Source organism: Carcharodon carcharias, chromosome 1 (assembly GCF_017639515.1).
Source record: "Carcharodon carcharias isolate sCarCar2 chromosome 1, sCarCar2.pri, whole genome shotgun sequence".
Lineage (NCBI taxonomy): Eukaryota > Metazoa > Chordata > Chondrichthyes > Lamniformes > Lamnidae > Carcharodon > Carcharodon carcharias.
This window is the reverse complement of record NC_054467.1, coordinates 172,741,244-172,755,946: the sequence shown is the minus strand read 5'-3', so window position 1 is coordinate 172,755,946 and position 14,703 is coordinate 172,741,244. Positions and strand designations below refer to the sequence as shown.

The following is a 14,703-nucleotide window of genomic DNA, read 5'->3' as shown; positions in this document are numbered from 1 at the left end:
CTTTCCACAACAAAACCCCATAACATCTCTTTGTCCTTGCAAACTACTGTCCCATCTCTAACCTCCCTTTATCTAACATCTTTAAAAGTGTTATCTCTCCCAAATTCATGCAAAACATTTCTGCCATTTCCTGTTTGATTTCCTCCTCTACTACTGTACTGAAATGGCCTTTATCAAAGTCACAAATGACATTCTAAGTGACTGTAACAATGGTAAATTATCCCCCCTCATCCTTCCCGATCTGCAGCCACAGCATCATCTTGTTCAACACCTCTCCACTAACGTCCAGCTGGGTGGATCACCCCTTGCATAGTTCCATTCTTAGCTGAAGAATTGTAGCCAGAGATTCACATGCAATGGCTTCTCTTCTCCTGCTGCACCATTGCCTCTGGAGTCCCCCATGGGTCTATCCTTGGCCCCCCTCCTTTTTCTCATCTATATGTTTCCCATTGGCAACATCATCCAAAAATGCATCAGGTTTGCATGTACACCATCACCTCTTGACTGTTCCACTGTCTTTGCTTGTCCAACATTCAGTGCTAGCTAAGAAGAAATTTGTTTCAACTAAATATTGGGAAGATGAAAGCCATTGTCTGCCACAAACTTTGCTCCCTGACCATTGTTTCCACCCCGACAACTGTCCGAGGCTGCGTTACACAATTTGCAACCTTGGTGTTGTGTTTGACTCCAAGATGACCTTCTGAATATATCAGCGCCATCACCATGACTGCCTACTTTCTCCTCCATAGAGTTGCTTGTCTCTGACCGTGCTTCAGCCCATCTGTTGCTGAAAGCCTCATAAATGCCTTTGTTACCTCTAAACTTGACAATTCCAATACTCTCCTGGCTTGCTCCCATATTCTATAGCCCTGTAAACTTTAGGTCATTCAAAACGTTGCTGTCTGGGTCCTAAAATGCATCAAGTACCTTTCACAAACGATCCTTGTGTTTGGTGATCTACACTGAGAACCAGAGGACACCAATTTAAGGTGAATGGCAAAACAAAGGCAATATGAGGATTTTTTTAAATGGAGCAAGTAGTTAGGATTTGGAAAGCACTGCCCGTGAGTGCAGTGGAGGCAGATTTAATTTCAAAAGGGAATTGGATAATTATCAAAGAGAAAAGAATTTGAAGGCCTATGGGGAATGGGCCTGGGGAGAGGTCTGACTGGGGTGCTCTTGCAGAGGGCTGGGCACAGACATGATGGGCTGAAACCATTCTATGACCTGTCCTGATAGCTCATTTTGTGATTCAATGTTAATTCTTTTTTATTGATGTCGTTCTTGTTGAACACTTTGGGACATTTTGCTACATTAAAGGCACTATAAAAATGCAAGCTGCTGTTGAATTAGGAAGTAAGGGTTAAGTCCTTATGGACCGTTGGACGGATTATAGATATATGTATATACATACACATACGTGCGTAGATAGGTAGACATACTTACTATTTTCCCTCAACAGGGTCAATGTCAAGAGTATTAACTCCACTTCCATGGATTCTCTGTACATCCCGGTCTTTGTTTAACTCTAGATTTAACACCCTGGATATCAAAATAAAAGAAATATATATTTAGAAGTTATTTTCACAAAACTCAAAACAGGCTTTAAAAAAAAAGTTTGAAGGGAAGACCTTTGGCCTCAGGAAATTGTTCTTGAGCAGTCAGCAGTCTCCTAGGCCAGAATAAGTGCAGATCTCTCAGGTCTGCAGCTGTGCTATTTCCACACTCCTCCCAATCCCTGCACGATGCCTTGCCAGGGAATGGGCCATGCAAAGTACAAGCCAGGAAAGTAAAGATTACTTCTCACCTTCCAGATGCAGCAAACTTCAAGCACTTAACTCCTGTTGGTACCACCACCTCCCCCCACCCCCAAATAAAGCTGCCCATAAAAGAGTCTCAGTAGTCAAAATCCTTATACACGCCAACAACTTTGATCATTTCCCCTAATAATGCTTATGTGGTTTGGTGTCAAATTTTTGTTTGATTATTATGTTCCTGTTAAGCACTTGGGGTGTCGTAATATGTCAAAGACACCATATAAATGCAAGTTCTGGTTTCAGTCGTTGACAAGAAAAAAATTCATAAACACAGCTGAAGCTGGACAGAAGAAAAATTTGGACAGAGAAGAGCTTTTGGAATAAAGTTCCAAAGAGAAAAGGGCATAATGACTGAAAGATTGGGCACCAACATGAGATGCAGGGGCTCTCAGTAATCCAAAGATGAGACACAATGGAATAGATCCCTCACTTGGACTGAGATGTTAACAAAGATGTTGATACTTTGTAAAACAAGAAATCAGTGGCACTTGGCAAAGACATAGATGAAATGCATGTGGATTTTTCAGCAACTGAGGACTTCTGTCTATATATCTACATTAATGGAAATTAGTGAAAGGTAAGAGAGTTTGGCAATGGTGGCATGCAAAAAAGGGAACAGTAGCAGAGTGGTATCATCACTGGAATAGTAATCCAGAAGTCCAGAGTAATGATCCTGAGACACAATTTCAAATCACACCACGGCTGGTGGGAATTTAAATTGTCTAATGTTAGATGTGATTCTGTGATTGGGCAGCACTTGCTAAACAATTACAAGCGTGCTAAGAATTACACTAATAATCAATTTAAGACTAACAATCTGGCTCACAATATAACTCACTTATGGTTGCTAGAAGCCATATATTCATATGCAAGGTTCTCTGCAGGCGAAAGGAATATGTCTGGACATTGTACCTTTTTTGAATAAACAAAAGGATGGGGACAATAGCTCCCAGGTGCATTCACCATAATAACGTCTTGACTAAAAAAAGCCAACATGCCAACCAATCTGCATTCCTTTTCTCACTGTAGTATAAACTGTTGTTCCCTTTGAAATTTGGCATTCTTGCATTTGTTCTTATGAGCGCAAGATGAAAAGCTTCAACACCGTCTCTCTTTTTTCAGCAATACTTAAATTTAATTAATAAATCTTGTTAAGGACAGGAGGGGGTCAGTTCAAACAGCACTGTTTTTCTCTTACAAACCGATCCGTAAACAGAAGGTGTTTCGGATTAGTTTTTTAAAAAAGAATAAGTGGTGGCATATTGTATCCCAACCCCTTGGCTTTTGTGTGATCCAATTTTTTTTTTACAAATAACCCCAAACAAAGTTGAGTTAGGATCAAATCAGAAGGTTAGTTTATTTTTACACATTCAAAAACCCGTGAAATGGAATGTTGCAACTTCCCACTCTGTATTCACACAATAAAGAGAGGGATAGAGAGAAGGGGTTTACAGTAAAAGGACCACAGAAAAACAGTGAATATTGGTTCACGTTGGTCCCAGAGTCCCAAAGTCAGAGTCCAATGAGGAAGTCTTTCACATAGGCATTTGATGGTTGTCAGATTTGCCTTTTCAGGTAATGTTTATGTCGCAAGACGACGTAGGCATGCAGAGGTGGTGTCAGTTCTATAAGTGATGATACAAAATCTTCCAGAAGAATCAGGTTTGATGGGCCGGTGGTCCAACCTGGACAAAGCTTGTTTCTGTGTGGCCTGCCAGTTGGATGTTAAACAGCAGACTGGCTGCACAGCTCAAAGTAAATAGTAAACTGCTCAAAAGGCCATAGTCTTGGGTCATGTGACTTTCCTTCTCCATAGCGACCTCAACAAAAGGTTGAATTCAACAAATCCAGTGTCTGGAATTTGGCTTCGTTTTCAGGACTGATTATGTCTCAGCCATTAGGGGTTGAAAGGGGTGTCATTCAAATTGAGGGTCCAGTGTTTGGGAAGCCATTGTCTCAACAGATGCACAGTCTCCTTGAGCAAGATTGGTTATCAAATGCAAATTACATTCCTGTAGCTCCTTTTGAAAGGGGGAGGTGGTGGCACAGTGGTATTGTCACTGGGCAAGTAATCCAGTGACAATACTACTATGGGCCCAGACAATATTCTGGTAATAGTGCTGAATACTTGTGCCCCAGAAATTGCCACACTCTTAGCCAAGCTGTAACAGTAAGGCTTCAACACAGGCATCTACTTGGCAATGTGGAAAAATGCCCAGTTATGTCCTGTTCACAAAAAGCAGGACAAATCCAACTCAGCCAATTACTGCCCCATCACTCTACTTTCTATCATCGGTAAAAAGTGATGAAAGGGGTCATCAACAGTGCTATCAAGCAGCTTTTGCTTAGCAATAACCTACTCACTGACGCTCAGTTTGGGTGCCGCCAGGGTCGCTCAGGTTCTGACCTCATTACAGACTTATTTCAAACACGGACCAAAGAGCTGAACTCCAGAGGTGAGGTGAGAGTGACTGCCCTTGACATCAAGGCAACATTTGACTGAGTGTGGCATCAAGGAGCCCTAGCAAAACTGTAGTCAATGAGAATCAGGGGTCAAATTCCACACTGGTTGGAGTCATGCCTAGCACAAAGGAAGATAGTTGTGGTTGTTGGAGGTCAATCATCTCAGTTCCAGGGCACCATTGCAGGAGTTCCTCAGGGTAGTGTCCTAGGCCTAACCATCTTCAGCTGCTTCTTCAATGACCTTCCTTCCATCAAAAGGTTAGAAATGGGGATGTTCGGTGATGATTGCACAATGTTCAGCACCATTCGTGACTCCTCAGATATTGAAGCAGTCCATGTCCAAACGCAGCAAGACCTAGACAATATCCAGGCTTAGGCTGACAAATGGCAAGTAACATTTGCGCCACACAATTGCCAGGCAATGACCATCTCCAACAAGAGAGAATCTAACCATCGCCCCATGACATTCAATGGTATTACCATCGCTGAGTCCCCCATTATCCACATCCTGGGGGATTACCACTGACCAGAAACTGAACTGGACTAACCATATAAATACTGTGGCAACAAGAGGTCAGAGAACAGGAATCCTGCAGCGAGTAACTCGCCTCCTGACTCCCCAAAGCCTGTCCACCATCTAAAAGGCACAAGTCAGGAGTGTGATGGAATACTCTCCACTTGCCTGGATAAGTGCAGCTCCAACAACACTCGAAGCTTGACACCATCCAGGACAAAGCAGCCCACTTGATTGGCACCCTTTCCACAAACGTTCACTTCCTCCGCTACTGATGCACAGTAGCAGCAGTGTGTACCATCTACAAGAAGCACTGCAGAAACTCACCAAAGCTCCTTAGGCAGCACCTTCTAAACCCACAACTGCTACCATCTAGAAGGACAACAGCAGCAGACACATGGGAACATCATCACCTGGAAGCTTCCTGCCAAGCCACTCAACATCCTGACTTGGAAATATATCGCCGTTTCTTCACTGTTGCTGAATCAAAATACCTACACCACATGGTCTACAGCGGTTCAAGGCAGCAGCTCACCACCTTCTCAACAGCAACTAGAGATGGACAATAAATGCTGGCCTAGCCAATGACACCCACATCCCATGAACGAATTTTTTTAACAAAAAAAAAATTGGTCTATGCAGTCCCATGTGGTCTGTTAGAAGCTCCTTAGGCATAACGAGGTGTGACATTCCCAAAACTGAGAAGAGAATGCTTTTTTTCTGGAGACTGCTGGGGGCTAATTTCCAGATAAAGGGTTAACCGTCTTCATTGTCTGTGTTCAGCAGACAAGTCCAGTTTAAAATAAGAAATAGTAATAAGGACAAAGATTTAAAATATATACAGGGTTGGGTTTCTCTTCAGTGTTGCAGGGACCCAACAATCTGGAATTATAAAGCTATTCTTTGTAATGGTGCATACCGCTCGATTGGTGTAAAAGCCCATCTGCTGTCTTGTAGGAAAGGAACTCTGCCATCCTTATCCAGACTGGCTGACATTTGACTCTAGACTCATAGCAACATAGCTAGCTATTAACTGCTCTCTCAAAGTTTTGACATTGCGTAAGGTAAAAGCAAAATGCTGTGGGTGCTGGAAATCTGAAATAAAAACACAAAAAGCTGGAAAAGTTCAGCAGGTCTGGCAGCATCTTCAACTGAAGAAGAGTCATACTGACTCGAAATGTTAACTCTGTTTCTCTCTCCACAGATGCTGCCAGGCCTGAGTTTTTCCAGCATTCTCTGCTTTTATTTTATATTGTTGCAATTATTGCTTATTAATTTTGCTTCAAAATTAACAGCATTTACAGATCATAATCTCTTTACAATTTGGTAGCATAGGGGTAATGCTACAGGACTTAGTTCAGCGGTCTAGAGTAGACCAATGCTCCAGGTTCACAGGTTCAAATCCCATTATGGAGTTTAAAGTCAATTCAATAATAAATATGGAATTAAAAGCTAATGTCACTAAATAGAGGCCATGAAACAATTGGATTATCATAGAAAACAAATCTGGTTCACTAATGTCCTTTGGGCAAGGAAATCTGCTGTCCTTACCTGGTCTGGCCTACATTGACTCTAGATCCACACAATGCAGTTGAATCTTAACTGTAACAAACTCTGACATTTACCTTAAGGTGAGGTCATGAGTCACAGTTCGGGAGCTATGGTTCCCTACGGGCTTCAAGATTTTGAAGCATAATATGACTGGAAAACGGCCCTGCACACATGCACAGGAGGAAAGAAAACAAAGTAGTGAAATAGAGCAAAACTGGTGAGGTGACCTGAACTGGAGCATCACCTGCGAGAGGTGCTCCTAGCAAGCAGGACACAGGGAGGGGGGCATGGAGAAAGTCCCAAACCAGGGACTGTGACAGAAAGAGGCCCCCAGAAGAAAGTCCCAGGCAGGAACAACGACAGGGATGAAAGATAGATCCTGTTGAGCCAAGATAAAAGGAAAGAGCAGAGAAAAAGGCTCCAAGTTAAAGAAAGCTGCAAGAAGCAGACTTGAAGTTAAGTGGGCTCGAGAGAAGCCCAGAAGATCCAAGGGGTCAGCTGAAGGCTGGTGACTGTGCTGTGGACAAAGGTACCCTTTTGGAGCAGTGGTGTCCTGCTTGGCACAGCCAAAGATCTGAAAGTGCGCTTGGAAGGTGAAGTGTGAGGGTACTCAGAGATCCAGGGAAAAGGAGTCTCAGAAGGCGAGATTGAAACCCTGGAGGTGGATCTTTGTCGAAGCCACCCAAGTGGAAGCAACTTTTGGAGAAAATTCCGAGGTGAGTTCTTCGAGCGTGGAAATTGGAAACCCTCGTGAGAAAGACAGAGTTTCAGTGAGACTGGTTGGCTTATGGTGTGACAAGTTGTTGAGAAATTCATAGAACCTGCTTTGGTCGCATCTGTCATTTACTTTGGAGTGTGGTCTGTCTAACCACAGTTCACCAGTTGGCTCACATGTACTGCATATTTATCCTGAATATTACTGTGCACAATAGATATGGTAACTTGCTTTATCTTTCCAAATTTGTATGTGGCTGTAACAATACAGCTGGGGTTAAGGAATAGTGAATATTTGAATAATCTTTTTATGTTTATATTGAGATTTTTCCAACCTTTTCTGGTGTAATATAGTTCATTTTTCTTGTTTTAATAAATATTTTATTTTTTGTGTTAAAAGTTCATCAGTGGGCTCCTATGAATTTGTTCAATAACTTTTCTCCACAGTGTCATAAAAAGTTAGGATCTATCAAGCCAAGTTTCCCTCTGGAATTTGACTTGACCAGTAGTAAACATTGGATGGGATCTTAACATTAACTGACTTCTGAAATGTTTTAGCAAACCACTCAGCTGTACCAAACAGCTACTGAAAAATCAACAAGGAATAAAACTGGATGGACCACAGGCATCAGCACAGGCAGTGGAAACGACAATGGTAAACTGTGTTCAGTCAACCCTGCAAAGTCCTCCTTATTAACACCTGGGGCTTGTGGCAAATTTGGGAGAATTGTCTCACTGTCAGGCTGTTGCTTGCCTAGTCTGTCATATTCACCAAATCATAACTTACCATCAATATCCCAGACACATCCACCCCTGCGTATATCCTGTACCATCAGCAGGACAGACCCAGCAGAGCCAGTGGTACACAGCCAGGAGAAAGTTGCCCTGGGAACCCTCAACATTGACTCCAACCCTATGAAGAATCAGGACATCAGGTCAAACATGGGCAAGGAAACCTCCTGCTGATTACCACCTACTTCCCTCCCTTGTTGATGAAGCAGAATCCCATTTTGAATACCATTTGGAAGAAGCACTAAGACTAGCAAAGGCACAGAATGTGCTCTGAGTGGGGGACTTCCAATGCCCAACATCAAGGGTGGTTTGGTAGCACCACTACTGACCAAGCTGGCTGAGTTCCAAAGGATAGAACTATCAAACAGCACTTACACAGCTCATCGATGCACAGTTTGGGTTTCGTCAGGGTCACTTGGCTGCAGACCTCATTTTAGTCCTGGTTCAAACACGGACAAAAGAGCTGAACTCAAATGGTGATGTGAAAGTGAGTGCCCCTGACATGAAGGCAGCATTTTACCAAGTGCAGCAACAAGTAGTCCTAGCAAAATTGAAGTCAATGGAAATCAGTAGGGAAACTCTCCACTGGTTGGAGTCATACCTAACACAAGGGAAGATGGTTGTGGTTGTTGGGAGCCAATCACGTCAGCCCCAGGACATGGCTGCAGGAGTTCCTCAGGGTAGTGTCCTGGCCCAAACATCTTCAGCTGCTTCATCGAAGATCTTTCCCTCATCATAAGGTTAGAAGTGGGCACGTTTGCTGATGATTGCACAATGTTCACTACTGTTCACGACTCCTAGATATTGAAACAGTCCATGCCCACATACAGCAGAACCCGTACAACATTCAGGCTTGGGTTGGCAAGCGGTAAATGGCTTTTGGGTCACACAAGTGCCAGGCAATGAACATCTCCAAGAAAAATGAATTTAATCGTCTCCCCATGACATTAAATGGCATTACCATAGCTGAATCCCCAACATTGATATCCTGGGGGATATCAATGACCAGAAACTGAACTGGAACAGCCATATAAATACTGTGGCTCCAACAGCAGGTCAGAGGGCTGGGAATTCTGTGGTGAGTAACTCACCTCACCACCACACCCCTGATATGCCATGTTGATTGTGGACAGGCCTTGGGGTGACTCCCCCCAAGCCTGTCCACAATGTTAAAGGTGGTGGATGGGGTGCCAGTCAAGTTGGCTGCTTTGTTCTGGATGGTTTCGAGCTTCTTGAGTGTTGTTGAGAGTTGTACTCATCCTGGCAAGTGTAGAGTACTCCATCACACTCCTGATGTGTCTTGTAGATGGTGGACAGGCTCTGGGGGGGAACATGCTACACTTTTGGCTTGATAGGTTGAGGAGTTTCGCATCTGATCATATGTGTACTCCTTACATGTTGACAGGTAAAGAGAAAACGGTACCAAGCAGAGGAAGGACTAAGATGCAGCTCTGTTTTATTGCAATCTTGATCTCAAAGTTGTCAAAGGTGGAGCCATTCAACTGAATAATATCATGCATATTATCATGGAAGGCCTATGAAGATGGACAAGACAGCGTACCTTGGATCTGCCTGCTCTGAAACCATGCTGTGCCTTTGGATATATTCTGTTAGTCGATGGAGCCTCATTAGAATGACTCTGGCAAAGGTCTTCCCAATGATGCTGAGGAGCAAGATGCACCGGTAATTGTTATAATCCCCTTTGTTCCTGTATAAGGTGAATAACTTTGTGTTCCATGTATCCTGTGGGACAGAGCCTTCTCTCCAGCAAAGGTGGTGGTGGATGTTTGGCAGCAGGTGGGGGTTTCCATACTTGAGTAGCTCAGCTAGTATTCAGCCCTTTCCAGGCTTTTCATGTTGCCAGGGAATCAAAGGTCTTTGAGGATTCTGCATCAAGCTCATACATGACAGGTAGCTGCAAAAGATCATAAAGCACATGCAGAGAGATCCGTTCAGAGCAGTGCTCTCCGCAGTGGGCCGTTTGTTTGTTTCTGTGCGTAAACACATATCCTCCTGTGGATTTCAAAGGGACAACTTTGGTGATGGTGGGGCCAATTGCTCCTGATAACGTCATATACAGCGCAAAGGTTACCATTGTCACTAGCAGTTTGTATTTATACATAAAGATTGATGCAATACTTGCTGGCACAGTACCTTGCTGTCTTCTGCACAACTGCCTTGGCCAGCATGAGATTGTCATGTGCTTTAGGGTTAGGAGACAGGTTGTAAACCAGATTAGCTGTGTCCTTCCCTTCAATAACAGGAGTCATTTCTGCAAGGTGTGTCTCAAACCAATCTACGTTGCTGTTTCTTCTTTTAACAATCGTGGTTACTGCAGCTCCATAGATGATTGACCAGAAATTTCCATGCTGCATCAGCGAGATTTGGTGAGCCCTCAGGTGGAAGGGACATTGTTATCATCCCTGATATATGGCATGCTATTGGGTTTGGACATGTGTATTTTCCATGATTGCACCTTCATTCTGTTACTGACAAGCAAGTGATCTGTATTGCAATCTGCACTGTGATAGGCATTGGTGTGAAGAACAGATCACGTCTTCTGGTGATTATCAAGTCAAGTGATGTCAGTGGCCAGATCTTGGATGGCGCCATGATTCTTGTACCAATGTTTTCTCTGGAAGAGGGTGTTGGTATCGCAAAGTCCATTATGCACAATGTTCTTGTAGCCGCTGTTCATCTTGCCAATGCCATGACCACCAAGGCCCGTTTACCATGAAATTCTGTCTGATTCAATTCTTGCATTAAATTCCCCCAAGAGAAATAACTTTTCTCCATTTGGCAGATGATCTAGAAGAACATCTGGAATTTCGAAGTGATCATCGTCTTTAGCATTGGCATACAGGGTTGGTGCATAAACACAGATGGTGATGACAAAATTTCCAATGCTAGATGAAGAAAGATGGGACATTCAGAAGTCACGACAGGCATCTCAATTATCTACGTCGATCTACTGTTGACAGAAAAGATCACTCCATGTTCACGGTTGTAAAATGCACTTTTGCCATGCCAGTAGAAAGTATAACTGATATCATGTGCTGATCCAGTGTCGGTCAATCTAGTTTCTTGGAGAGCACCAATGTCGATGTCAATCTTATGTAGCTCATGGTCAATCAATGTTATCTTACGTACATTGTCTGGTGACGGCAAAATCTCATACATGCCAAGACACAGTCCTGATGTTCCAGATTCCAAGCTGCAGAATCTTCACCTTTTGTTTCTTGGGTACCCACTGACCATCTGCTTGTCAGGATAGGAACTCTAAACCTCATGTATTTATCAAGGAAGGCAGACATTTGTGGGTCAGCACCTTATTGGCAGGGGGCTGACTAGCTTGAGGCTAGTTGAAGGGTCGTGAGGACTCGAAACGTCAACTTTGCTCTTCTCCGCCGATGCTGCCAGACCTGCTGAGTTTTTCCAGGTATTTCTGTTTTTGTTGAGGCAGGCAGTGACTGACCAATAGAATGCAATGATCCTTCCTTCTGACAGAGGCATCCCTGTGGTGCCTTTCCCTTACGCCAATCGAGCTGGTCTTATACCTATAAGCCCATGAGCCGCTACCTCCTGTGTTGATCCCCTAATTGCTAAGAGTAAGAATGAAGTGTCCTCTCCAATACTTTTTGGAATAATAATAAATTATGCTTTCAAAAATGGGAAAGGATCAAGAAAATAAGGAGCTTATTCACTTGTGAAGAATTATAAATAACTCACCAGTGCAAGTTGTGATAATTCAGCTTCTCCGCCAGTTATATAAATACATACATCTCGGGATTAGAAATGGTGTCATTTGAAAGGGATGTGTTAAAGTAGAACAGCCACAAACTATTTTTAGAGAGAAATTATTTCCTTCATCATATTTCTGATTTTCCAGCAGGTGGCCTTCAAACTCAAAATTTTCTCCCATTCCCAAACTATTGACTCAGACCTTTTCAACAGTTAAGTACAGAGACTTTGGCAGTGACAGTCTATCAACAAAGTAAAAGTACTGCAGTCCAATACTTTTCACAAAGTCACTTCAGCATTACACTGCAATTTAGAGAATTCTACCAACAATATATAAAATTAATCAATTGACTTTTTCTGATCTTGAACTCTGGAAAGAATAAAGTATCATAATTAGGCCCCACACCTCTCCACCCATATTGGTGTCACTTGTTCTAAAGTGATTGTGAGGACCAGAAAATTATAAATCCTACTGGTTTTCAACCCATTTCCAGCTCTGATAATTTGCACCATGGTAGTTCCCAGCAACATGTAACTGCATGCTAGCACTTTGTTATGTTATTCTTCTGAATTTTTCTGCATGTTTAAGTGAAGGATGCCGATAAAATTTAAAGGACTTGTCCTATTTTGGATAGATTACTGATTTTAGAAACACAAAATATAAATTTAAAACAGTTAGATGTTAAAGGTAAAATAAACAATAATTTACCATAGTTGCAGGCAGTTCAATGTTCACCATTGCCAGCAACTCAAACTGAGACCTCCACTCCTTCCAAAGTTTTGGAAATAAATCTTCTCTGAACTGAAATTGTTTATCACTGCATTTATTGGAGGTTCAGGAGGATGCATATCAATTACTGGGAATGGAATTAAAGAAGAATCAGTGTTACTCTGGGTGTGTTGGAAGAAAATGACTAAATTAACAATACACTGACAAACTTCCTCACTGGCTGAGTGGTCAAGTTATTTTCTCAGCCTTATTGGCTGGGAAGATTCCAGGTACAAACCCAAATCTGTGATGAGCCAGCTGATTTCAGCCAGGGCATGAATAGGTGGCCTGCAATAAATCTCAGCGAACTAGAACTACAAAAGAAACCTGCTCCTGATTGTTATCCATCAGTCTCTGCTGGAAGTGTGTCTGATTGAGGACGTGATCAGGTTCAAGTATAATGTCCTTCACAGTCAGCCTGCCTACCGATTGACAGAATTCAGATGGATAAAGGTCACTTGGATGGAGGGTGTGGGCTGCTTATGGAACCACATCACAGCAATTCCATGCCTTCTAAAATGTGAACAAAACTCGAGATACTTAATCAATTCCACATGGGAATCATGGGAGGACAGAAAGAAAATACCAAGAATATTTACTTTCCAGTTAAACACAACAGAATTCAAGTAATGTTGAATAGTCTTCCTGCCAACTCCATAAATAGCTCTTTGGCTATATCAAAATGCATTTTAATGCAGTTTTTGCAAATTCATCAAATCTGGCTTGGACTCAAATAACAGTTTTTAAATTGTCAAAAATTAGTCTAAGTAAACCTAAAAAAAAGCTTACATTCCAAATGGTAACCAACCTGTAAACCATTTATTTAGCAACAATTTGTGCAAAACCTACTATGGCTTCAGATTGTTGTTGGTCTCTCTTTTTCCTCTCATGTTTCTTGAAGGCACTGGTCATCCTGGTGTTTGGTTCCACTAGTGCTGGTGAACTTTCAATAAGTTGCTCAAGTGACCATGTTTTACATACGAGATGGAGCCAAATGTCAACTAAACACCAGAGACATCACATCCAGGTTCTCACTGAATGGCCACCAATGTACACTCTCCAATAGAAGCCAATGCAGAATGTAAAGCAACTGAAACTTTGGCTAATTCTTCTTCTCTCCAGCCTGAAGGCACGGAGGCAATTACAGACCTCGAATGCTGCTTGATTGAGGTCAGCTAACACAACAGATCAGGCGTCAAAACTGGGATGCTCTGGTCCATATAGCTCTGTCACTTTTAAATAAAAGTGGGATGGAGAGCATATTCAGGTACATACTAGATTCAGATTCTGTTATCTATAAGTTTTGGTAATGGTGTAAAATTATTGCTTTATCTCTTTGAGGCTTAGCTTTTACTAACAGTTCCAACAAGCTGAGGACACAAACCCAGCCAACAAAGCCACACAAAAATATCAGGTGACGATGTAAAAATGACAGTAGGTTGGAAGCCATCATCAGTCTGATTTGGTTCAGCGTTTTAATGCCTACATCTTGAAAACGGTAAAGGGTTAATAAAGGACAGAGAAGGGCAAGAGTTTCAAGAGCGTTTCAGGAGAATTTTGTACATCAGTATATGTCCAGTCCATTGCTGGATCTAGTTCTGAGAAATGAGATGGGTCAAATGGAACACGTGTCGATAGGGGAATATGTAGTGATCGTTAAAACTTCCATCGGAAGATGAAACTTCTTGGGCAATTCCCATGGAGACCTTGTGTAGGGAATTCTAAATGGTCCTGTAGCACATCTTCCTAGTATACCCGGTCTCCAGCCACCTGGAGTCCGGAAGATCTGGACTGTTATATTGTCAACACAGGAAAAAAAAATTGCCAAGCAGATATTAATTTGTATATTTTTAAAATTTAAAAGGCAATTAAGTTAAACAAAATTTTGCTAAAAAACAATAATTGCTAAACCAGATACCAGTCCCTCAGATTCAGTTAAAATGGTACCAATTTAAAGACAGCTTCACTGACAAGTCTGTGTTGGACAACATTATTGCAATTGCTTCATCATTCGTTGGGGGAAGGGCAGGATGGTAAAGGTGAATACTTCAGCTGCTCAGCAACTTATTTTTCACCTTGGCTGTTGGGAGTTTGCTTTGCAGTATAAATGAAGTAGTTTGAACAGCAACAGAGCTCACAGCAAGTACACAAACTTTAGAAAAAGATTTGATACAATTAGTGTTGATCACAAATGTTTAGCTTCAAAACGAATATAAGGGGGAGGCAGTGGCATAGTGGTACTGTCACTGGACTAGTTATCCAAAGACCCAGGGCAATGCGCTTGGGGCTTGGGTTTAAATCCCACAATGGCACTTGGTGGAATTTGAATTCAATCAATAAAT

The 14,703-nt window shown here is 42.3% G+C and overlaps 1 protein-coding gene across 3 annotated transcripts in view; it reads right to left on the bottom strand.

The window, feature by feature from the left end:
* The window catches only part of ercc8 (excision repair cross-complementation group 8), a 65,911-nt gene that overhangs the window by 43,187 nt on the left and 8,021 nt on the right, over nucleotides 1-14,703 (bottom strand). For 2 of the 3 annotated variants that reach the window (XM_041195827.1, XM_041195834.1), the window contains exon 2: nucleotides 1,447-1,542. In XM_041195827.1, the coding sequence (XP_041051761.1) occupies nucleotides 1,447-1,542 (96 nt within the window). Of the gene's footprint in view, nucleotides 1-1,446; nucleotides 1,543-12,301; nucleotides 12,450-14,703 lie in introns of all 3 variants that reach the window. The other variant, XM_041195844.1, reaches the window with a different exon arrangement.